Source organism: Delphinapterus leucas, chromosome 11 (genome assembly GCF_059928025.1).
Source record: "Delphinapterus leucas isolate spDelLeu-1000000601 "Yukka" chromosome 11, BTC_Dleu_Yukka2, whole genome shotgun sequence".
Classification (NCBI taxonomy): domain Eukaryota; kingdom Metazoa; phylum Chordata; class Mammalia; order Artiodactyla; family Monodontidae; genus Delphinapterus; species Delphinapterus leucas.
This window is the reverse complement of record NC_143139.1, coordinates 98,714,400-98,737,487: the sequence shown is the minus strand read 5'-3', so window position 1 is coordinate 98,737,487 and position 23,088 is coordinate 98,714,400. Positions and strand designations below refer to the sequence as shown.

Here is a 23,088-nt window from a genome sequence, read left to right as displayed (position 1 = left end):
TGCTACGCTGCGGGTGGCGAGCCGGGCCTGGCCCTGGAGAGCCGGGAGGCCAACGACGGCTGGCCCACCCACGAGCCGGGAGCTCTCCATGCTCTTAATCAGTAAGATATGTTTCTGGAATAAAAACCACATCAGCATTTTTATTTTCAAGTTCAGACAAGGATTTTTTTTTTTTTTCCTTCCCAATTTTCCCTTCACATGGGTGAGGCTAATCCTCTTGCCTTGACTGACAGGTCTTTAGACTTCGCCATACACATAAAGAAGCGAAGAATCAATGAGAAGAGCACGGGGTGGGGGCACTTCTCTTCTTCCTGACATTTTCAGGTTTCATTAAGACCACAACCTGTAATTACAACGCAGAACGTTTAAAAAAGTGATAGCAGACCTGCAGCGGGGCCAGCTCTGCCGTGCGTCCCCGCCAACACACAGGGAATGTGCTGAAGGTGGCTCTTGCCCTTCCCCTGTTTAACCTACAGATTGTCACCTCTCTTCCTGAGGATCTGCCCTGTGGGGTGGGGACAGGTGGTCCGCAGGTAGATGGGCCCCCCCCCCCACACTGGGAGCGGGGAGGGGGAGAGCTCGACAGAAGCTCGACTTTGGGAGAAAGATGAACTAGGATAATAAAAAGTAGAGATTAACGGGGACCAGGAAGGGGGAAGTGGGACGGAGAGGAGACTGGGGCACTCCGGGAGGGCCCAGGTGTGGGCCAGAGCTCCCAGAGAAACCACTCACAATCCAAGAAAAGGAAGATCTGGAAAAAGCCTCTCTTTCAAGAGGAGGGGAGCCTAACCGTGGTTACAGAGTAAATATTAGAGTTTCCTCGCCCCCCGCCCCCCTTAATGCTTTTAGTGCTTAGGGTATATCCAAACTAAAAGTCTTTGCTCCTGGACTTGAACCGGACTTGTATTTAATTAAAAGGGGTGCAGGTGGAGGGAGGCAAACTCAACGCAGTAAATTTGCTGGGCATATGTTTGGAAGCAGAGCCCCAAAGGCTGAGTCAGGATTAGGCGGGTAAAGACGAGGTAAAGGGGCTGCAGGCGGAGCTAACGGCGTGTCTAATTCCCAGCGGTGAAGCCGAGAGAAAATTCAGTCCGGCAAGACTCAGTGGGGTTCTTGTGGCATCTCAGCAGCGTGATTCTCACTGTGGGGTCTGTTCCAGGCATTGCTGGATGTCTGACACCCCTGCCCACTCAATGTCAAGTGACAGCCCTTAGTGGTTGTGACAACTCATGCTCCCACACATTCCCAGATGCCCCCTGGTGGGGGGGCCGGGTTCTGCCAGCAGAGAACTAGCGGGGTAGAAACCAGGCGCGTGCGCACTGCAGTGTGTGTGCGTGCGCGGGTGTACGTGTGCACGGAGGGGGGAAGGATGGCGGTCAGAGATGAGGGTGTGAAGAGGCAGGCAGCACCTGGATCAAACTGCCTCGAAAGTCGTATTGCAGAGTAAGCCACACTTTGCGGTAGGGGAATGACAGGGCAGATCTGTGCTCTGGAAAGGTCACTCCAGCTGCCATGTGCGGCATGCTTTAGAGGCGTTAAGATCAAAGATAGAGGCTTGGGATTTTCTTTGTGGAAAGATCAATTGCAAATTCAGTTTAATAGACATAGGGCTATTTGAATTTTCTATTTCTGTTTGCGTCCATTTTGATAAGTCATTTCTTTAACAGAAACGATTTAAGTGTTCAGTTTTTCTGGCATAAGGTTGGTCACGTTCCCCTCATATTCCCTCATTCCTTTTAACGTCTGTAGGATCTGTAGTGATGTCCCATCTTTCTTGCTGCTCTTTGTGGGTGTCTTTTTCCTCGAGCATGCTCCCCTGGAGATATGTCAGCTTTATTAATCTTCTTAAAGAACCAGCTTTTGGTTTCACTGATTTTCTCTGTTTGCCCATTTCTTATTTTATTGATTTCTGCTTTTATCAGTATTGCTTCCTTCCTTCTACTTACTTTCTGTTTCATTAGCTCTTCTCTTTCTGGGTTTTTATAGTGAAAACTGAGATCATCAATGTTAAATCTCTCCTCTTTTCTAACAAAGCATTTTAAAGCTCCAGATTTCCCTTAAACACTGTTTCAGCTGCATTTCTAGAATTTTCATATACAGTTGACCCTTGAACAACACAGGTTTGAACTGTGCAGGTCCGCTTATACTCGGATTTTTTCCCAATCCTACAGTACTATGCGAACCTCGGATATGGAGGCTGACAGTAGGACTCGAGCATCCGTAGACTTTGGTATCTGCGGTGGGTCCTGAAGCCAATCCCCCTCAGATACCAAGGGATGTGACTGTACTGTGTTTTCCTTACCATTTGAACGTTTTAAGTTTGTTTTATAATTTCTTCTTTCACCCACAGGTTATTTAGCGGTGTGCTTTTTAATTTCCAAATATTCAGGTATTTTCCAGGTACCTTTTTGTCATGGATTTTAATTTAGTTCTGTTATGGCCAGAATTTAATTCTGTATGTGAAATCATACATATTTTGTATGATTTCAAGCATAAAAATACTACAATAGGATAAAATTCTGTGAGTAAAATAAGGTGGAAATGCAGACTCCAGAAGACAAAGTAAAAATATTATTTCCAAACATTAAAAGAAAAGCACATTCACTTTTAAGACGGATTATGTTGGGAAACACATTTTTCTATATTTCAATTCTATTAAAATCATTTAAAGGGGTGATATGATAGTTCTCTTTAAAGCATCTCTACTATTTGTTGCAAATTATGTTTGTAACTATAAAGACTCAAGATAAAAATGTTGGTGTAGATCTTTTCAAAGTTCTTTTAGTGGAATGTGAACAAAAAGTTTGAAGACAACTGAGCTAGATAATGAAGGGGTATCTGGAATCGTTTTTAAAGACAGTTGAAACTTGAGCCTGTTGGAAAGGAAGCAAGGAGGAGGGAGAGGCTGATGCTACGAGAGATGCTGCCTGACGCTGAGACCCCTGTGGGAGTGGAACGGATGCCACCACTGCATGTGTGGAGGGACCTGCCTTGAAAGAAGGCGGGGCTCCTTCACGTGACAGGAGGGATGGAGGAACAGGTGGGTGCAGAGGAGGAAGGCTTGACTGTCTGGTGGTGAACAATGTTGGGAGTTCCTGTTCAAGGGCCCTGGTGAAGTGGAAAGTGAGGGGAGACAGTGGGGCCAGACGCTGGGCGAGAATGGAGGTTTTGCCGAGTGGCTGTGGAGTTCCAGGGGTGCTGATGGTGTGATGGGCATGGGTATGACGGGGCACCGCTATGCACTCAACAGGCCCGTGTGTCCCTCTGGGTACTTACCACGGCTGTAACTGCACTTTTGTGATGATCTGATAAATGTCCATCTCCCTCGGAGAACTGGCAGTGGCACGGGGACCACTGACCACCTAGTCCCAGCACTCAGCACAGCACACGGCACTTGCACACGGCTATTTGTTGAAGGGAGGGACAGCTGGCCAAGCGTCGGGGTCATCAGAGCAGAGCTCTGTGCAAGTCATTTCCGAGATTCCAGCGACCTGCTGTGTCAGGGAAGCAGCCTTGCCTCCCTCCCCCAGCGCCTCTCCTGAGTCAGTGGTCCTCATACAGGAAATGAACTAGGCAGTGGCTGCAAAGCCGAGCGATTGATGAAGGTGCAGATTAAGGAGAACCTAAGTCTTTGGAAACCTCCTGGAGGAGGAGGGTGTTACGGTGGCTTGAAAAACTGAGCAGGATTTAGGAGCACAGTGGGAGGAACCCAACCCAGATCCAGTGGAAGGCAGCAGGGCAGGGCTGGAGCCAGCCAGCCCTGCCTCTGCCCTCTGTGGGCGGGAGTAGGATTCCCTGTTCTGCTCCTGCCACCCCACCCCGTGGGAGCCCCATGAGAGCTGCCATTTGCTGAGGCTGAGCGTCTTCCAAGAGCGAGGCCCCTTGCATAAACCGTCAGATTAATCCTCACCTTGATTCTGGCTTGACAGCTAAGAGGGAGACGCTGATGCTCGGAGACGCCAGGTAACTTGCCAAGCTCAGACTCGGGAATGGGACCTTGGTTCGAGGCTTTCTGCTCCACCAGGCTGCCTCTCGCCTGGCCCGTGTGCCAACAGCTTTGCTTCATCCAACACGTCTGCAGCTGCCAGAGTGAGAGTCTCCTGCCGGGGGCCGGAGAGCCCCACACCGTCTCAGGCCGCGGCCCCAACTCCGCAGGGAGGCTCGAGGTCTCCCCAGCAGGCAACCCTTCAGCGGCAGTGAGGATGTTCCCAGAGGCACTGTTCTTTCCTGGTTCCCTGCTTAGAGCGCCTTTCCAGCCCACACCCACCGCGAGCTGCCTCCTCCAGGAAGCCTCTTCTGAACACCCTCTGTTCCTATGGTCACCTCGGGGCGGGCACTGTAGCTTCTCTGTTTACACGTCTGTCTCCTGACATTACAAACGGGGCTCGTGGAGGACAAGGGTAAAAGCGTCTTATTGCTTCAACCTTCAGCAAACGCCGAGCCCTGTGCCCTTGTGTTAATTTCCTAGGGCTGCCGCAACAAGATGACAGACCGGTGACTTACACCACAGAAACCCTTTCTCCCTGGAGGCCAGAGTCTGCAATCAGGGTGTCGGCAGGGGTGGCTCCCTTTGAGGCCTCTCTCCTGGGCTTGCGGACGCCCGCCGTCTTGCTGCCTCTGTATGTGATCGGCCCTCTGGGCATGCAGGGCCCTGGGGTCCGCGTGTCCAAATTTCCTCTTCTTACATGGAGAGACCAGTTAGACTGGACTAGGGTCCACCCTGACATTTTAATGAAATCACCTCTTTAAGGGCCTGTCTCCAAATACAGCCACATTCTGAGGTGCTGGGGTTAGGGTTTCAACACATGAATACGGGGTGGGGGTATGATTCAGCCCCTAATGGTGCTAAATACGCAAGGGACATCAGACGCCAGGCCTGTTCTGACTGGCCCGCTAGCCCAGTGGGGATGCAGGCAGTCCAACAAGCAGCTAACGTGGGCCCCGGCGGGCAGCAGCGCCATCTAAGGGTCCCTTCCCCGGTGGCCACCGCGACAAGGCACGTGCACGTCCCCCACCTCATGGACCCTCACAGGACCCTTAGAAGGCGTGATGGTGCGTTCTGTGTCAAGCTGACTGGGCCACGGCGTGTCCAGACGACGGGTCAAACATGACTCTGGGCGTGCCTGGGAGGGTGATCCACACCAGCATCTGGGCAGGTGGAGCAGACGGTCCTCCCCGGTGAGGCCCGAACGGAACAAAAAGGCTGCCACTCCCCTGGGAAGGGGCTTCTCCTCCTCTTGCCTTGAGCTGGGACGTTGGCTTTTTTCCTGCCTTGGACTTGAAGTGAAGCTGGCCATTGCTGGGGGTGGAGCTTGCAGGCCTTCGCACTGAAACTACACCACTGGTTCTCCTGGGCTTGCCGCTCGCCACAGGCCGCAGCTCCTTCAGTCAACCTTAGGGTGTGTGTGCACATCCTGTAGGTTCCACGCCCCTGAGAATCTAACAGAGGCACTGCAGCATCCTCGCCGTTTTACCGACAAGGAAGCCAAGGCTCACGGGGACCTTTAGGCCTGCAGGCCTTCCTCCAGGGCGCGGGGGCTCCACCTGCCTTTCCTGAGCCCCGGGGCCTCACCTGCTGCTCCCTCCTGGCCCCCCAGACAGTGAACCACTCACTGCACAGGTCAGTCCTCCAGGCCTTGACCTGGCCACGGCACCTGCGCATTTCAAGCAAGGACTCCCAAAGCTCCCTGCCGTGGGGGCCTCCTGCTGAAGGGAAGGCACCCTGGGCTTCACACCCCCTCGCCCCCATCGCCATCCCCCGCTCTCTGCTCGTGCCCTGGCTTCTCTTTCTTTCTTGAATTGCCCTGGCTCCTGCCCCGCCTTCATGCTCAGCTCTGGGATCCGGACACGGCTGGCCCCTAAGGCCTGAGCCCTGACACTCCCTCTGGGCAGTGTGGAGTGTATCCTCAGGCCGCCTTATCCTTCAGGACATTCCAGCCACATAACATCTGCCCAAACAGCCCTGGGCCGCACAAGAAGGGGGCTGGGGACGCTAGAAAGAAGGGCCGGGAGATGAAACCCCTCCCACGCAGGGCTCGACATCACAACTCTGGGTGTTGTGACAGACCCTGCCAACTGTCCCCACCATCCACTCTGCCTCTTTCCCGTGGTCAGGGACCACCAGCGCCCTGAGGGAGGCACACGGCCACCCGACTAGACACAGCCCGGCCCAGCTTCACTCAGGACCGAGTGTGACCATGGGGCTAAACTCGCACCAACAGGAGAGTGTAAGATGTGTGCTTGCCCTTCCCTCTCCTTCCTTCTTCCCAAAGGCAGGAAATAGGCACGCGGTAGTCACCCAACCTCAGCTGTGCAGCGGTGGCACCCGAGGAGACGGCAGAGCCGCCAGACACAGAGGAACTGGGCTCCTGCCGGCCCCCAGGGCTCTCGGTCCCCAGCCCGCTTGCCCGTCTACCTCAAGTGACAGCCCAGAGGCCACTCGTCCCATGATGAGAAGGAAGCGTCAGTCTGGCGGGGCCACAGTGTTTTGGGGTCTCCGTACGGCAGCTCGACTTGCACCCAGGTGAGCAGGGGAGCATTCTCGTTAGTGTGGAATATAGAACATGCAGGGGAGGACACAAAGCCAAGAGCACAGCTCAGTGAACGATCACAAAGTGACCACACCCACGTGACTGCTCTCCTTGCTTCTACGGCCCTATCTGTTGATGAACTTTGAAGACACAGTCATATAGTGATCATCCGTGCGTGGCGCCTTTCACCCGACGTTGGGAACCCACCCCTGCCGAGTGTGGCTGTCGAGTCTCACGCTCCGTGAATGTGTCACTGCTGAGGGCACTTGGGTTGTTCCCACGTCCTGGCCGTCACAGATAACGAACGTTTGCATCTCGTCTGCGCCTCTGGTTCACCGACGCATGTATTTTTGTCAAGTATGATCCTTGCAGTGGAATCGCCGGTCACAGTCTACGCTTACCCTCAAATTTAGCAGACGGTAAACGCCAGATTGTTTCCCAAAGCGGTTGTGCCAGTTTACACTCCCCCAGCAGCATTCGAGAGTCCCGCGTGCCCCACATCCTCACCAATACACGCATGGCATTGCTGGTCTTAGCTATTCTGGTGGGGAGCAGTGGGATTGCATTGCGTGTTTTTGTTTTTTTTTTTTGCGGTACGCGGGCCTCTCACTGTTGTGGCCTCTCCCGTTGCGGAGCGCAGGCTCCGGACGCGCAGGCTCAGCGGCCATGGCTCACGGGCCCAAGCCGCTCCGCGGCATGTGGGATCTTCCCGGACCGGGGCACGAACCTGCGTCCCCTACATCGGCAGGCGGACTCTCAACCACTGCGCCACCAGGGAAGCCCTGCATTGTGGTTTTAATTATTTTCTTGATTACTAAGGAGGTTAAGTACCTTTTCGTGTGTCTGTTGGTGAAATGGGTATCTTCTGTGTCTTGTCCCCATTTTTTTTCTAAGTTTTTAATGGATACATATTCTTTCTTTACACATTTGGGATATGAACCCTTTGGCAATTACGTATGTTTCAAATCACTCCTCCCACTGCCTTTTCAGTCTCTTAAAGGTGATTCTTTAGTTTTTAATAAAGCCCATTTTAATCGCTTTTGTAACATAGTTAAGAATTCTTAGCCTATCTAAGGTTGTGAGACTTATTTTCTAGAATTTCTAGCATTTTGCTTTTCCTATTCAGATTTACAATCCAACTAGGAACTGATATGTTCATATGGTACAAGGTAGGTAGGGGTCAATCTCCTTTACCCTCTATAGATATTCAATGGTCTCAGCGGGGTTTTTTGGAAAGATCACCCTTTCCCCATGCTCTGTAATGCCACTTTAAACATATACCCAGTCTCCATTTGTGAGGGTCTGTTTCTGGACTCTGCTCTGCTTCCTTGGTCCATTTACCTATCCTTGTGCCAATAAAATACTGTTCTAAGGAATCTCGCTTTGAATAGTTTTAACCACCACGTTCTTCTTTCAGTGTCTTGGCTATTCTTGGCTTTTTGCATTTCCTTCAGAATTTACTTAAAATTTTTACTTTCTAAATATTTGTTGCTAGTCTGTAGAAATTCAATGCATCTTTGTATATTAACCTTGTATTCAGTAACCTGGCTATACTCATTGATTCATCCTAACATTTTATGCACAGACTTCTGCATTAGCTATATAAACAATCCTGAGTTCTCTTCCGATTACTACCCTTCCACCTCTTTTTTGGGATGTTTTCCATCAGCTATTTCACCTTTCCAACATAAGTGGTGAATTGTGACTAACCTTGCCTTATGAATGTCAAGAGGACAATTTTTAACATTTCTCCATCAAGTTCGGTATGTGCTGAGGGAGTTTTTGGAGGTGACTCCTTATCAGAATGAGGAACTTCCCTCCTGTGCCTAATTCGCTAAGGTGTTTTAATAATATGTTGGATGCTGAATTTTATTGTGAACTTTTTTCTGCACGAATTATGATTTTGTCTTAATTTGTTAATGCAGTTTACTACTTTGAAAAAAATGTCATCCCAATCTTGCATCTCTAAGATATAGTTTGTTAATAACGTGTTTAGGATCTTTGGATCTGTGTTCACACGTGAGATTGGCCGTTGCTTTTCTTCCAATAAACTTTTCAGATCTTGATATCAGGATCATGCTGCCCTTATAAAGAGTTCTGAAATGTTCTTTTTCTGGAAGAGTTTGTGTGTGGTTAGCAGTATTTCTAAAATATGGTAGAATCTGTTGCTGAAGCTGAGCCTCGAGTTTTCTCTGTGGAATTTTTAAAGATTCAGTATTTTAAATATAAGATTTTATTTCATTTTGTGTCTTTTTTTAGGGAATTTGTCCATGTCATCTAAAAGTTCAAATTTACTAATGTAAAATATTCACAGTATTCTTTTATGGACTTCTAATGTCCACGAGATCTGTAGTGATAATGATTTTCTAGGTGCTCTTTTTTCTTTATTGGTCTCACCACAGTCTTCTCAGTCTAATGTATTTTTTCAAAGAACCAATTTTGGGCTTTATCTTCTCTGTGTGTGTGTGTGTGTGTGTGTGTGTGTTTTAATATTACTATTGTGGTTATTTCCTGTTTAATTATTTTCTGATCTCGTATTTATTCTTTTAACTGTGGTTTTAAGTTCTTTTTAAAAACCTTCAACTGTGGTTTTAAGTGTTTTTCATAACTATTTAAGATAGTGCCTAGGCTACTGGTTTTCTGCCTTCTCTTCTCACATATGCATTTAAGGTAATAAATCTCCATCTAGGAAAAGCTTTAGCTGCAGCCCGCAATCTTTGACATGCAGCATTTTCATTAACACCCAGTTAAAAGTATTTCTTAATTTCCGTTTCTTCATCTGACCCTTAGGTATTTGAGAAATGTTATTTAATCTCTAAAATTGTGGGGATTTTCGAGTTACCTTCCTGGTATTGATATGTAGCTTAGTTGTACTGGGGTCAGAATATACCATGTGTGATTTCAGTCCTTCGAAATTTGGTGAGATTCGTCTCATGGCACGGCAAAAGGACCGATTTTGGTAAGTGGTTCCATATACACTTTAAAAGAATGTGTATTCTGCAGTTGTTGGGTGTGTTGCTCTACATGTCTACGTGCCAACAGCACTGATCAAATGCTTACTATCCTTCCTGATTATTTTTGTCTTATTTCACCACTCACTAAGAGGACAGACCACTGCGTGCTGACCTTATGATGGCTCCAACCGCTGTGCAGATCAGGGCAGGAACATCCACAGGTGGTCTCTAGACGGCTGGCTGGGAGCGAGGGACAGCGAGGCACGGAGAGGGAGGGAGGGAAACTGACAGAACAGTCCCTGGAAACACAGCCCCTCCCCTCTGTTGCTCACAATGACTACTTAGCTTACTTAAAGGAAAGAAAAGAATCATCTGTCTGAGTGAATTTTCTCTTGCTGTTGCCTTCTTGGTCACCTGAAGGTCAAAACTAAACCTACAGCCTCACCTTACTTATTTTCTTTATGGCATTTACTACAATACGTGACGCTCTTGTTTTTATCTGCTTGCTTGTTAACTCTGTCATTTTCATCAGAAGGTAAGCTTCACAAGGGCACGGACTGTGTCTTGTTTACTGCTGTATCCCCAGGACCTGCCTGGCACACTGCTCAAGGAGGAAACTTAGGCTCAGAGTGGCTAAGCGACCTGCTCAAGGCCACACAGCTAGCAAGAAGTGGAGGTGAGATTTGAGCTTGGATTGTTCTAACTGCAAAGCCCGTGCTCTACCCATGAAGCTCCCCTGGCCCTCCCCCGTCTACAGCCACAGTTTAGGCATTTCTGCTACATTTACTCTCTATGCTTCTGGGGAAGGAAGCCATATTTTTTCCCTCATTCATTCCCTTCTAATTAACCACAGCAATTAATCATTAAGCATTTACTGCTGTGTGACCCCGGGCATTAACCTCTGCAACTCAACTTCCTCATTCATATAATGGGATTAATACTGGAACAGACTGTATAATTACGATGAGGATAAAGTGATGAATATTTTTAAGGTGCTTAGAACGTCGTGTGGTACACAGAAAGCATCATACAGGTATCTGTTAAAGACACAAAACACACTAAGTGAGCACCTACTGTATGCCCAGCACTGTGGCGAGACGGGGAGCAAGAGACTGGGCGCAGTTCCCACGCACGTCCGTCAGCTGGGCTCACGATGAAGGTGTCAGAGGCTTAGAAGTGCGTGTCGCTGCAGCAAGAACACAGCCAGCATCAGCGAGTGTTCCCCACGAGCCAGGCACCACCCCGAGCACTCCACCCTCGTTTAGGTTCATCCTCCTACACACTCCTGGACGCTGCTGGTGTGACAAGCCCCACGTTAGTGATGACAGAATCTGCCCGCAGTTGCGCAGCCGCAGAAGGGGCCTGGGGCCCAGGCCCTCACTCAGTTTATGCTCTCAACCACCATGCTTATACACAGCGGCGGTGAAAACTAGATCCAGGCTGTAAAACACGCAAGCGCTCGCCTAACTGAAGTAAAAGAAGCATAACGCAGTTTCATATATAGATGAAGAATGTACATTATGTTGTTTAAACAAGAAGAACCATTTAACTTAATGTTCCTAATTTAAGGCTGCAATTTAAGCAGGAATAAACAACTATCAAGACCTTCAGAAAGTCACTTCCATTGACATAATTGTCTTTGGTTGTGATGAGGAAAGTCTGACGGATGAGTTAACACTGTAACCACTACATTTACAGAAAAAGCTTTCCTTTAAAATTCAAATATACTGTAGATGGTAAATCAAATTTATATTGTAAAATACTATCTAGATAACATTTGACCTGAAAAATCCAAATAAATATATTAAAATGTGCAGGGAAGAAGAAAACAGATATTCTATCATATAAATACAAGGGAAAAAATCTGAACTTTAAAAAAGGTTTTTAATTGATTTTCCATATTCAGGCCACTGGAGCTGAAATTATCAGAACCTTGGACAGCACTGAGAGGGCCTTTTTCCTCCAAAGGACTGGTTTTGTGGTAGACTTTAAACGTTAAGGTACTTCCTTCCCTTCTCTGCATTTAAAAATTCTGTCTTAATTTTACTGCCTCTCATACAAAAATTGATTCCTTTATGTGTAGAACTTATTGATGGCGAAATATATATATATATTTACGTCTTCCTCTTGCAAACAAAAACTGGCATTTTTGTCCCATCACCTTTGTTTACTTATCCATCTTATCATTATTCATATAATTAAAGGATAGTGAAAAATCACTTAAGTAACATTTAAATCCCAGGTGTTGCTGTTAAAAGCAGATCAGTGCCTTCAGAAGTTAACGGACACAAGATACCCATATGTAAAATCTAAATTTTTTGATTTAAGATTTACTAATTGGTAGCCCAAATGACCTCAATCATTCCTCTACCTCCCATTTTGCAAAATGGACATCTTTCAGCAGTTTCCAAAGCGTGGTGGTTAGCTTCAGAAGTTACTGAACAAAAATGCATCTGGCATTAGCTTCCAAAAAAGCCATACCCATGAGATGTATTCATATATATGGACACGTGGACAAATTCTAATGGTTTATTACTAAAACTGTGAAAATAAATATTTTTGAAATATTAACGCCCACTATTAAGGTATTAAAGAAATCATTCTGCAAATACTTGAACTCGATGTCAAGCAGAAAAGCCTTTCTCTGCTACCTTTTAGAATAAAGCAGCCTAAAAAATTGAACTGCTTTGTCAGTCTGCTCTTGAAAGCAAGAATACGGTCACAAAACTTGCTGTGACCATTCCGTCTCTTTACAAATTCTGTAAGGCTGGCCTGCCTTTTTTTTCCCTCTAAATGACTGATTGAGGTGGTGCTTGAATCCTCTGTAGCATGTAAAACAAGGTTCTCAGAAGCTCTAAGTCCGCTGGCAGAGGACAGGGAAGCTGTTGTGCTCAGGAATTAATCTGTCCAAAGGCATCAAAAGCTGCGACAATGCAGCCATCGGCATGTTTTCACTGTGCAAGCCCTACATTTCCTATTTAGAAAACACATAACCATCACCCCGTTCTGTACTCTCACAGGCTCCCTTTTGTTTATTTGTGTTTGTTATTATATGGCTTATACCGACATGTTTGTGTGATGCCACTGGTGTGCATACATCCATTGAGAGGAAAAAAAGAAGTGTCTATTGCAAACTTGTTAAAAGGAAAAAGGGACCCCCGCTGCTTTTTCCCTTTGGCCAGACTTCTATTTAGAGAATAAGGTTTTAACTCTTTGTGTCCCAGAAGAGAATGACTTCTTCGTGCATTTTGAATTTTGCAAAGGATTCTTTACTGACGGAATGTCACAAATGAGAGAGAAAAAAAATGTTATTCATAGATTATCACAGTCCTAGAAGCTGGTATTTCTTCAGTTATATAGAGGGCATCAGATCGCACATGGGAAAACTTTTATTTTGTTCTTAACATGCTTAAAGCTGTTTTTTACAAAGCAATTTAAGTATGGCTACAAAAACTTAGGAGCATTTACTTTGGAACAGTCGGTATTCCTGTAGAACTTCTGGTTGGGTGTTTGTTGTTTTCATTTTGGAAGGTTCAACAGAAATTGTGCAAAATCTCACAAGATATTTTAGTTTAGTAACATGGCTGCTCAAGAAGATAACGTGTTTTAAGCGTCTGCAACAGGACCTCCCATGAGAGTTTTTGTGGATTATATTAATGATCTGGGTGGTTACAAAGATTTTAGTGCTCACTTAATCCAGTTCTACCTCTGAGTGTGTGTATATACAGAGAGAGGTACAGACAGACAGACAGACACAGGTCAATTAACCTCCCACCTCTTCAAAGCTACTCTCGCAATTCCAGTGAAGCCCTGGCCAAAACTGAGTGGCGTGCCTTTCCAAGACTGGTGCTTTTTAAACTGAGGAAGACACGGACGAGCGTTTAACACTGTGGCCCGGCACACAGAGACGACCATGAACTATTCCTTCCCACTTACAGCCTTGACAGTGGGTAAGATGCAGGCATGGCTGGTAAACGCCACGGGTCTGGAGAAGCCCAAGTCTAGGGTGATCTGGGAAGGGAAGAGTTAACGGCCCCCACATTCCCTCACCCGCTCACTCCCGCCACATTCCAAAGGGACAGGGCTCAGTGACAACACAGCCCAGGACCTAAAGTGAAGAGGGACAGCCCTCTATTCTTCAGCATCTCTTGAATTAATTAACTGGAAATGAGTCTTGTCAATGTTTTGGAAAGGCAGAAGGGGTGAAAAGAGATTGCTAGAATTAATCACAGTGAGAAACTACTTCAACTGCCTGCCACAGCCCAGAAAACCCCACGGGAAGAGACAATGAAGGGAAGGAGGCCGACCCGCCGAGGAGCAAGCGGACCCGAGCAAACTTCCAAGCCTTTGCCAAGGAAGGGACATGCGCTCAACAAGAGGAATTTATTATCTGCGGCCACAGTAAGTACAATATATCACTTAAACGCACATTGTATCCACGGGGACAAAAGCAAACCAGACAATTACATTTTTAAAGCAAAGAAACCACAGAATACTCATGTACTTTCACTTTTAAGCTTATACGCATTTAACTCTATTGTCTAAAAGATTCACGGGTTCTTGAATTTGTACTTAATAAATCTTCAAACACTCGCAAGTTCACATACTGCGGAAGATGACAAATCCATGAAACAGATTCCAAAAATTCAGAGTTTTGGATGGAGAGTTCATTCACTAAGAAGAAAAAAGAAACAAAACTGCAGATGTAACAGAGCTATTTACAAGAACAGTCAAATGAAAAAACAGAGAATTTTGGTCAACGATAGAAGTAATGGAAAGAAACCTGAAACAACTCATTCAATATCATACAAGGAGTTTTCTGTTCTTTCCATTGCTGAGCATTAGCTATCTTTTAAAGAAAGTCTAATTACTGCCAAAAACTTTTAGACCACGTGAAAATTTCGATACCATTTTCTATTTTTCCCCTAGAACGAGTTTGAAATTTCAACTCTCTTAAAATGGCAGCATAAAGCCTGAATGAAAAATTACTTGCAATTAAATTTAGGGCTTTCTTTGCCATCTTAGAAGGGAAAATTACTCCCATCCATGTTCTTATGAAGGAACTGTGTCACGCCCAAGGTGATGGGGAAGCGGGGGCCACTTTCTACAAACTGAAAGGGAATTACCACTCCTTCTGGCATACTTACCAGCTGAGGTGTGTCACTAGTAGACTTCAGAATCAGCTTGTCACCCCTCTTCTCAACTTCAAAACCCACTTTTTTAAGTAGGGACGCGTCTGCCAGGCCCTGCTCCTCCATCTTTGCAATCAAATCTTGGTTTTGGCTATTGTCCTCCGTGAGGTTTCGGATGGCGAGCACCACCCACTGGGTTAGAACTGGAACCAGAGTGAAGGAATCTGCCAATGTACTTTCCTGTTTTAGAACTTCCCACGAGCATTACTGGAAAAGGAGGAGAGGAGCAAGCAACCCTAAAAGCCCAGAATCAACACATTTTTCTTAAGGATGTGCTATGAATACGCATGCAAAGCGAGAAATAATTAAAGTTATAAGACACGCATATACACATGTATGTCCAATGTGTGTGTGTGTGTGTGTGTGTGTGTGTGAGATGTCCAGCAACCGGCCCACAGAGATACTGAACTGAATGAACGAACGAGGAAGCAAAGGCTTAGGGCAGTCACACCTGAGGTATGTGAACACAAGCCTGTGTGTAGGACTGCACATGCACGCGCGCACACACACGTACGCTGGATGATTATGTTACTGAGTCAGCAGGCAAGGAATAAGAGCGCTACAGGATGAGGCATGAAGATGCCAGGCTGGAATCAGACAAGAAAACCATCTTGTTTAAAGTAAGCCCAGTTACAGATAAGAATTGTTTGCTGGGAGTCACCATGGAATTTCCCTCATTCCATATTTTAAAGATGAAGGAAGACTTTGAAGGATTTACTGTTCAGTCTGAATCCTTGTGCCCTTGAGAAAGCATCTCATCCTTGTGCCTTACTGTGCCCTGGCCCTAATTTTAAATGTTGTGCGCAGCGTCTTTCACAGCAGACAGAAGACACCTTACGAAGAATATAGAATCACTGCACTGTTTTCTGAAGTCTTTGATTTAGTTACCAAGAGCTGTGTAAACCTCACAAAGGCATTAAGTTGCGGCTAGATGTCCTTCTCTAAAGGCTGTATAAAAACTGCTGTAGTCTTGGATCCAGGGACACAGAGAGATACCAAGAACAGTGGGCCTGGCACCCTCTGTTGGTTCGGAAGAAACAAAGTGCCAAGCGTGGAACAGACACTTTTTCCAATGAAAAGAGGCCCCCCTGCCCAAGATCAGATGGAAGGTAGCAGGAAAAAAGCCCTTTCTCCTTATTACCAGACGTTTCCCATGCAGGCATTTCTGATGCCAGAACTGGGACTCTGTGCCCCCAAAAGGTATGAGAGGCGGGTCCTTCAGCTGGAAGAGTCGCACTCCTGATCTCGTCCCGCGTCCCAGCACGGCGGTGAGGCTGGGGCCGAGACGCTTCTGGCTCCTCGTCTGGACACAGGAAGCCACAGAGAAAGGCTGCCATACGCACAAAGAAAGTGTATCAAACTGTTTCCCTAGTGCAATAACCTCAAAGGAAACTAAAAAGTGAACCTGAGACTAAAGTTAGGCAAATGAAACACAGGAAATGCACCAGTTTCGTGTTCAGGAAGCATTTTGTGGTTGCTCCCTGTCAGTCCCTCCAACACAGCCCACACTGGCCCGCAGTCCGGATCACACTGGGACCTCACACAGGAACCAGCTGCCGGCCGGCCCGCCTCCCCAGCTCCTCCAGGACGGGCCACGGGGCTGCATGAGGAAGAGGACCAGCAAACGCTGTGGAGTAAATGACCCACTGGTCTTAAGAGGCTTATCATCAAAACCACTCGGGGGTATAAATGGCTAACGTGTTCCAAAGGGCAAAGAATGGGAATTGCCGGTGCCCGGCTGATGTGATTCTATAGTTAGCCGGCCCCCTTTGGTGGGGAAAGTCTTCTCATCTCGCCATTGCCTGTCATCCTCTCATGATAAAGCCCAGGTCCTTTAGAAGACGGTACTCCTTTCCTGGAGATGAATCCACACAAGTACTCACAACACGTAAAACCTAAATCTGGGCTTCCCTGGTGGCACAGTGGTTGAGAGTCCGCCTGCCGATGCAGGGGACACGGGTTCGTGCCCCGGTCCGGGAAGAGCCCACGTGCCGCGGAGCGGCTGGGCCCGTGAGCCATGGCCGCTGAGCCTGCGCGTCCGGAGCCTGTGCCCCGCAACGGGAGAGGCCACGGCAGTGAGAGGCCCGCGTACCGCAAAAAAAAAAAAACACCTAAATCTGCGTTTCTCCTTCTTTGCCACATCACCAAACCCCCACTTTGTGACAGGATAGAGAATAAAAATAATGATCCCGGGCGACAGAAACTTCCAACACATCAGTAAATTTCTCAACAATGAATCATTTGCTACAATTGATTTCTCATGCAGGACGACGACATCATTACTCAAATCCATTTCCTCACTTGTTGTAGGAAAAGGGGGAGACAGTGATCATGAGAACCGACTGGCGAAGCGAACATCTGAGGGTAAATTTAGGCAAGCCTAGAGAATTCTAGTTCATAGGTATAACTCTCTAACGCTAAACGACAGATGCAAAAAGCTGCTTCCTGAAGCTTCCTGACCAGGAAGCTTAAATATAATTGAAAGAAAAGGGAAATTCCCAGAAATGCATCGCAAGCACCTCAAAACTGGAGGGTTGATTGGCTCTGTAATCGAGGAATGTGATGCCAGCCTTGTCACTGCCAGTTGCCAATGCCGAGTGTCTCTGGGGGAAGGAACCACCATGCAGAGCTCGAACTGTCAAATGGTTTCAGTTACAGGGCAAATAAGACCCCTGCAGAGGGTCCCCCGCATCCCTCTGTGCCAGGTGCCCTTCACACCCCAGGCTCTGTCAACATCACCTCGCCAGGCCCCACCTGTCTGTCCACACATGAGGCCCTGCCTGGGACACGCCTCCCCTCACCTGCCCCTTCCCCACAGGGCGCACAGCCGAGCTCACGCTCCTGGAAGCCCACCCTCTCTGCCCCAGCCCCCCCTCGTCACCAGCATAAGCTAGGCGCGCCTGCTCTGTATTTCCAAAACACCTCCCCCCACCCCCCCGCCCTTTTTTTTTTTTTAACTAGTTCTCATCCCATTGCACTTACTTACCTGCTTAGGTGTCTATGAGCTTCTCAAGGCCAGGAGCCACACAGAATCCACCTCTAGATCCCCAGCACACAGCTCGGTCCTGACACAGAGTGGTTTCTCAATGTGTTTGTTGACGTCATGTGAGCTATGATTATCTGTTTATATCTCTGTCCGCCTGAACACCCTGTGAACTCCTCATAAGCAAGTCTGACGTCTTATTTACCCTTCTGTCCTCCGTTCCAAGAACGGTGCTGGGAAATGTTTGCCTGATGTCCAAGTGAGCAAACGCTATCTCCCACTCACTGTGTGTGTGCATGTGTGTGTGTGCGTTTGTGTGCGCGTGCGCAGGAAGGCATCGTGGCACTGTAGTGACCCACACAGGCTGTGCTTTTCCTTCTGCAGCAGCCCTTGGTGTGGTTTCCTGACTCAGGGCTTTGCAGGGTTGAGAGACTAGGTGAAAGTAAATGCAACCTGGGCAAGGAAGCTGGACCGTGTAAATGAGAGGTCCATGACAACAAAACACAGGAGAATTCCCATGTGGACAGATGCAAGGGTGGATTTCAATCATGTTCACCCGCGGGGGTAACTAGCACATTTTGTGGAAGTCCCATAACGGTGTTCTAAGAAGAGTTTAGTATCTCATTTCTGTAGAAAAACTTACACGATCCCCGTTTTATGTGCAGGAAAAAGGAGCACGGAAGAGGATGAGATTAATGACGATTTTCCTGATGGACAGACCTGCTGGGCCGCACGGCTTCAGGAACGGACGTGACCGTCACGTCTCCCAAGGATCGGGCTCCTGGTACAGCCACCATACCAACAACCCAGCGGAAGTAGCACTGGAGTCCAAGGCAGCAAAGGCAATCTAGTCTTCTTCCGAAACCGGTATTCAAAGGGCAAAAGACGTTAAATGGAGGGCATGGGAGGGGTCGGGGGGAGGAAGGCCATACAGCCACGGTGGGGTCAATGCCCTTCCAGAACCTTGAATATCAGAGATAACACAAGAACAACAGTGCAACCCCCAACACTTTCACTTAAATGTATATAGTTCATATTCTTTGTAAGTGAAACTGATCTTATTTCCTCTTTAAGGAGGATTTCACGACGTGCCGCTTCACGCTCTTCTTGGGCAGATACGAAAGGTGTGCGCTACATCTCTACCCTAAGCAAGCACAGCATTTTGGGGTTTGTACTGTCCGCCTATAAATTAAATACCACACAAAGGTCCTCTAATTTGTCCCTATTTCCAGTGGGAACATTTTGGCACTACTGTCTAGGGTCTCCGACTTAATAATAATTAAAAAACCAAATTTTAATAGTCGTTGCTTTCATAACGTTTGCGTCGAAAAGAGAAGCACGGAAAGCCGCACCCCCACCCTCTCCGCCGTGAGCTGTGTCTGATGCCCAAGCCCGGCTTATGAATATGCACGCACGACTCCTCTCGTTAGCGCAGGAAAGGCCGAGCCTCGAGGGTCACAGGGAGATGAAAGCGTGCCCCGGTTAATATTCACATCACCCTCTTGTTCCCTCTCTACGGAGACAGAAAGCAAGCAAGAGTGGGGGAGAAAATTAAACATCTTCTAGAGCCTCTAATCCTTAACACTCGAAGTGCTTTATTGTCTGCTTGGCTTTAGAAAGACAGCTTCTAACGTTTCCATGGCGACTCCAAACAGAAGGCGTGAGCCTGTTTGTTACAAAACTGCCTTCAAAGAACCCTGCGATCAGCACTAGGGTGAGGACTCGACAGTCCAGCCAGCTCTTCATCAGAACACGTGGTGTCTTGAAGGAGCCACAGAGACGAGCGTGGGACTGAGCACCTGGAAACCACAGGGCCTGGCAAGTCCAAGCGAGAAGTGGTCCCTGCCCCACACCCCGCCGAGCACTCGTGTGGCGGCAGTGGTGCATCGGGATTCGGGAGGACGCAGGCTCCACGCTGAGCCCTGCAGCCTTGCACCAGGTAGGTGAGGAGACAGGGCAGGGCAGAAGGATGTAGGCTGGGGGACTAACCGAGACAGAAAAAGAGTCCACAACCAGCAGATGTATGTGCCCAATTCACTTTTAAAGTCAAGTTAGGTGAGTTAAAACATTAAACCTGGAACTGTCTGATGAGAAAGGCGCCACCTAACTTTCAGTTATTGAAATCAGTGCTACTTAAAGTCCTGCAGGTGCCCGGGACGCAGGCCCCGCTATGACAGGGACTCTGCTCTGGTCACTGCTGTGTCTAGAAGGCTGCTGAGAACGGGGGGTGGTAAATTATGGCCCGTGTTTTTGCATGGCTGCAAGTTAAAAGTAGTTTTCATATTTTTAAATGGTTGGGGAAAAAAATCGAAAGAAGAATACCAATTTGTGACACACAAAAATTATTTGCAGTTCAAACTTCAGTATCCATAATAAAGTTTTACTGGCACACAGCCATGCTCATTCATTTATGAACTGTTCACGGCTGCTTTCACGCTGCAGCGGCTGAGCTGGTGAGTTGTGATGGAGATAGTATGGCTAGCAAAGCCAAAACTACTGACTAAATGCAGTCCTTCACAGAAAAGGTTTGCAAAACTCTGGCCTAGAACATGGAAGGAACCAATAAATATTTGTTGAATGAAAAAATAAGCTTTTAAAGGAACTGGTACTGAAAAACTTAAACTATTTAAATTAAAACAATTTAAATGATAAAAGATTTTACTGACTTTTCAGGATATATATGTGTGTACAGACAAAACTATATGTGTAATATCTATAAATGGTGTTTTACACAATATACCTGTAGATGTGTAATATATATATCTATATTTAATATAAAATGTATAATATACATATAACAAATATGTCTACTATACATAATATCTACGTTTAATTTTGCTTCCAGGATATTTTTAAAAATTATTTTTAGACGACAAGCCCATTTATGGCAAGGCATTTATGTGCTGGCAAACTTTGCAAAGCATACTACTTAGCAGGCCGCAGAACATACGTCAGAAACCTTTGATGAAGTTGGTCTGAGAACAGGACGCCCCATACCAGGCAAGACTATGTCATTAGGCTTCCACGAAACCATGTCCTCTTCTGCCACATCATGACAAGACCTCCCTCAAGGTGAGGAGGCTTAATAAACAGCTTCCACATCTAAACTAATATCTTCTCAGACTATGGTAAAACTGCATAATTTTTCAGACTGCGAAGTAGTAGTCCGGTTTTAAAATGTTCTGAAAATGCTTTACGTTGCTGAAAACCAAACACTTCAAAATATGGCAATTTCTGTCAGCCGAAGGAAAAAAAGGGCACGGAATGTGACACCGACAGGATGACTTCTCCTCCTGCTGAGATAACCAGCTCTGCTTCCCTCCCAGCCACGCGAGTCGGAGAGACTGTGCACCTCGGGGGCCACGCTCCCGGTGGGCCCAGGTCTCCGACCCCGACCCCGTATGCAGGCGTCCTGACCCACCTCTGCCCTGCTCTTCAAGTATTCACTTTCTGAGGAGAGAAGCAAAAAAAAAAAAAAAAAGGCACTTCCCAAACGGTTGCCCAGGGAACCCCAGGCTCCAATGAGGCTCTGGCTGCTGCAGGAGGAACCTGTCCAAACACGCCACAGGGGGCACCTGAGTGGGGCGAGGCGGGGGCAGAGGAGGGAGGGCAACTTACCTATGACACGGGGCACAGACAAGAGAGGGTCCTCGCGGAGGAAATAAACCTGAAAAACACCGTTAGTGTTCCTGTATCAAGTGCCAATCACTTCTGCAGAGGTGACTCTACCTCCAAACGTTAAGAGAAACTTCACTGTGCAGTAAAGTGCATCCCAGCTCTGCCTTCATCTGCAACGATTCTCTCAACTTCCACGTAAGTCACTCAGTTAAACTACGCACTCTTCTCACTCAGAAAACTAAAGTGGAAGTCTTCATCGTGCAGACTGTGCACCCGGCCTCCTCTCATGGTGCTGGAAACCAGTGTGTGTTCAGTAACCACCACAAACCACCCTTTGGGCTCCCTCTTCCTTCTCCAAATTGTTGGTCTATCTGATGTCTAATTTCCCTCTGCATTTTTGCATTTTAATACGAGGGCACATCTGTGGTTCAAGTGTTTCAGTGCCGTGCCGATGCGGACTGTTCTAGGTTTTGTAGTGTATCCTAACAGCATTTATAAATCAATGTATGTGTACGCTCTCATTTGCCAATTAACGGCTAATCGTTAATACTGAACACGGTAAAATAAACCCCAACTAACAGAAGAGGGTGGGGGAACAAATAACTGGCAGATCTGTAAACTGCAGGTCACAGCCTGAAGAACATAAAACAACACTGGTGTTTAATATGTCCTACAAGAAGGAGGAGAGACTTTCAGTCTTTATCGAGGGAAAAAGTCATCTCAGAAACACCACTGCTTTGAAAGCCGAGGCTGCCTTTCAGTCTCTTAAATCTCTAGGGAACTAGAACATCAAAGAAGTGGTACAAAGGCCCAATAAAACACTGCTGAATTTTGACAGAAATATCCTAACGTATATACAAGGGTCAACCAGAGAAATGTTGTCTCTGTGCATAACCTGTTTCTTAAAGATTCTGGAACAAAGGCTCCATTCACTGTCCTCAGTATGCACGGCTTGCTTTCCGTCAACCCAATGTCTAAAGGGAGAGATGAGCTGGTCCCAGCTTGAAGGCCCCTCTTGGGAGCCTGAGCCGTCCTTCCATCTTGCCAGGCCCGGCAGCGTCATCACGTGGGCGAAGAACCGCGGAACCACGGTCCTCAGCCTGGCCCCTGGCCGGGATGAGCCCTCTGTCCTTCACAAATCCCAGGTGGCTAAAGCGCAGGCACCCAAGGTTGGCTGCTGTCACCCCGCCCAGCGAGCCTGTCAGTGCGGCGGTGAAGTAACGGGAAGATGATACCCGCTCGGGTCCGCAGTCACCACGCGCTTCCCACTCCAAAGCGCCTGTGGCCGAGCGAGGGCTGGGCTTGCAGGTACCTCACATCCACAGGGTTTTGTGGTAAAGGATCCTACGGCACCGAAACTAATTTTGTCCATCGCGCATTCTGGAGTCATCTTACTCACCACCTCAAAGCTGGGCGTGGTAAGAGGCAGTCGGTCTGGCGTCTGCCACACAACAGGTCTCAGATCAGAGCCAACCAAGGCCACTTCTAACTTAAACCACAGGGCCTGGGGCCACCAAGCGGTTCCATGTGTATTTGGGGCAGGGCTCTAATGTCACTTCTGAGACTCCACAGGAGCCACCGCACGTAACGTGTTCAGCAGAGCCTGGCACAAGCCGGGCATGTAGCAGAGGCTCACGACACGGAGCAGGGCCTGTCCCATGGGGGGTCCCCCCCCCCCGGGTCCCCGCACACTATACTGTCACCGTGTCATCCTGAGCCCTTCTATGGAACATGTGCTCACCTGTGTGCAGGGACTCCGGGCTGGGCCACTGCAGCTCCTGGCGCACACAGGAGGAGGGAAGTTTTAAACA

General features: G+C 47.7%; 1 protein-coding gene and 1 long non-coding RNA gene across 2 annotated transcripts in view; one reads left to right on the top strand and one right to left on the bottom strand.

Moving 5' to 3' along the window:
* Positions 1-13,853: 13,853 nt before the first annotated feature.
* Positions 13,854-23,088, bottom strand: part of ATXN10 (ataxin 10) — a 153,374-nt gene continuing 144,139 nt past the window's right edge. Inside the window, exons 11-12 of the mRNA XM_022597027.3 lie at positions 14,632-14,819; positions 13,854-14,158 (exon numbers count right to left, since the gene is read on the bottom strand). Of these exons, the coding sequence (XP_022452735.1) occupies positions 14,156-14,158; positions 14,632-14,819 (191 nt within the window). The 3' untranslated portion in view covers positions 13,854-14,155. The remainder of the gene's footprint in view (positions 14,159-14,631; positions 14,820-23,088) is intronic.
* Positions 14,791-22,749, top strand: LOC149748098 (uncharacterized). The gene is made up of 3 exons (XR_016395080.1): positions 14,791-18,526; positions 18,734-19,598; positions 20,505-22,749. It is a non-coding gene; the product is annotated as an uncharacterized LOC149748098 (long non-coding RNA).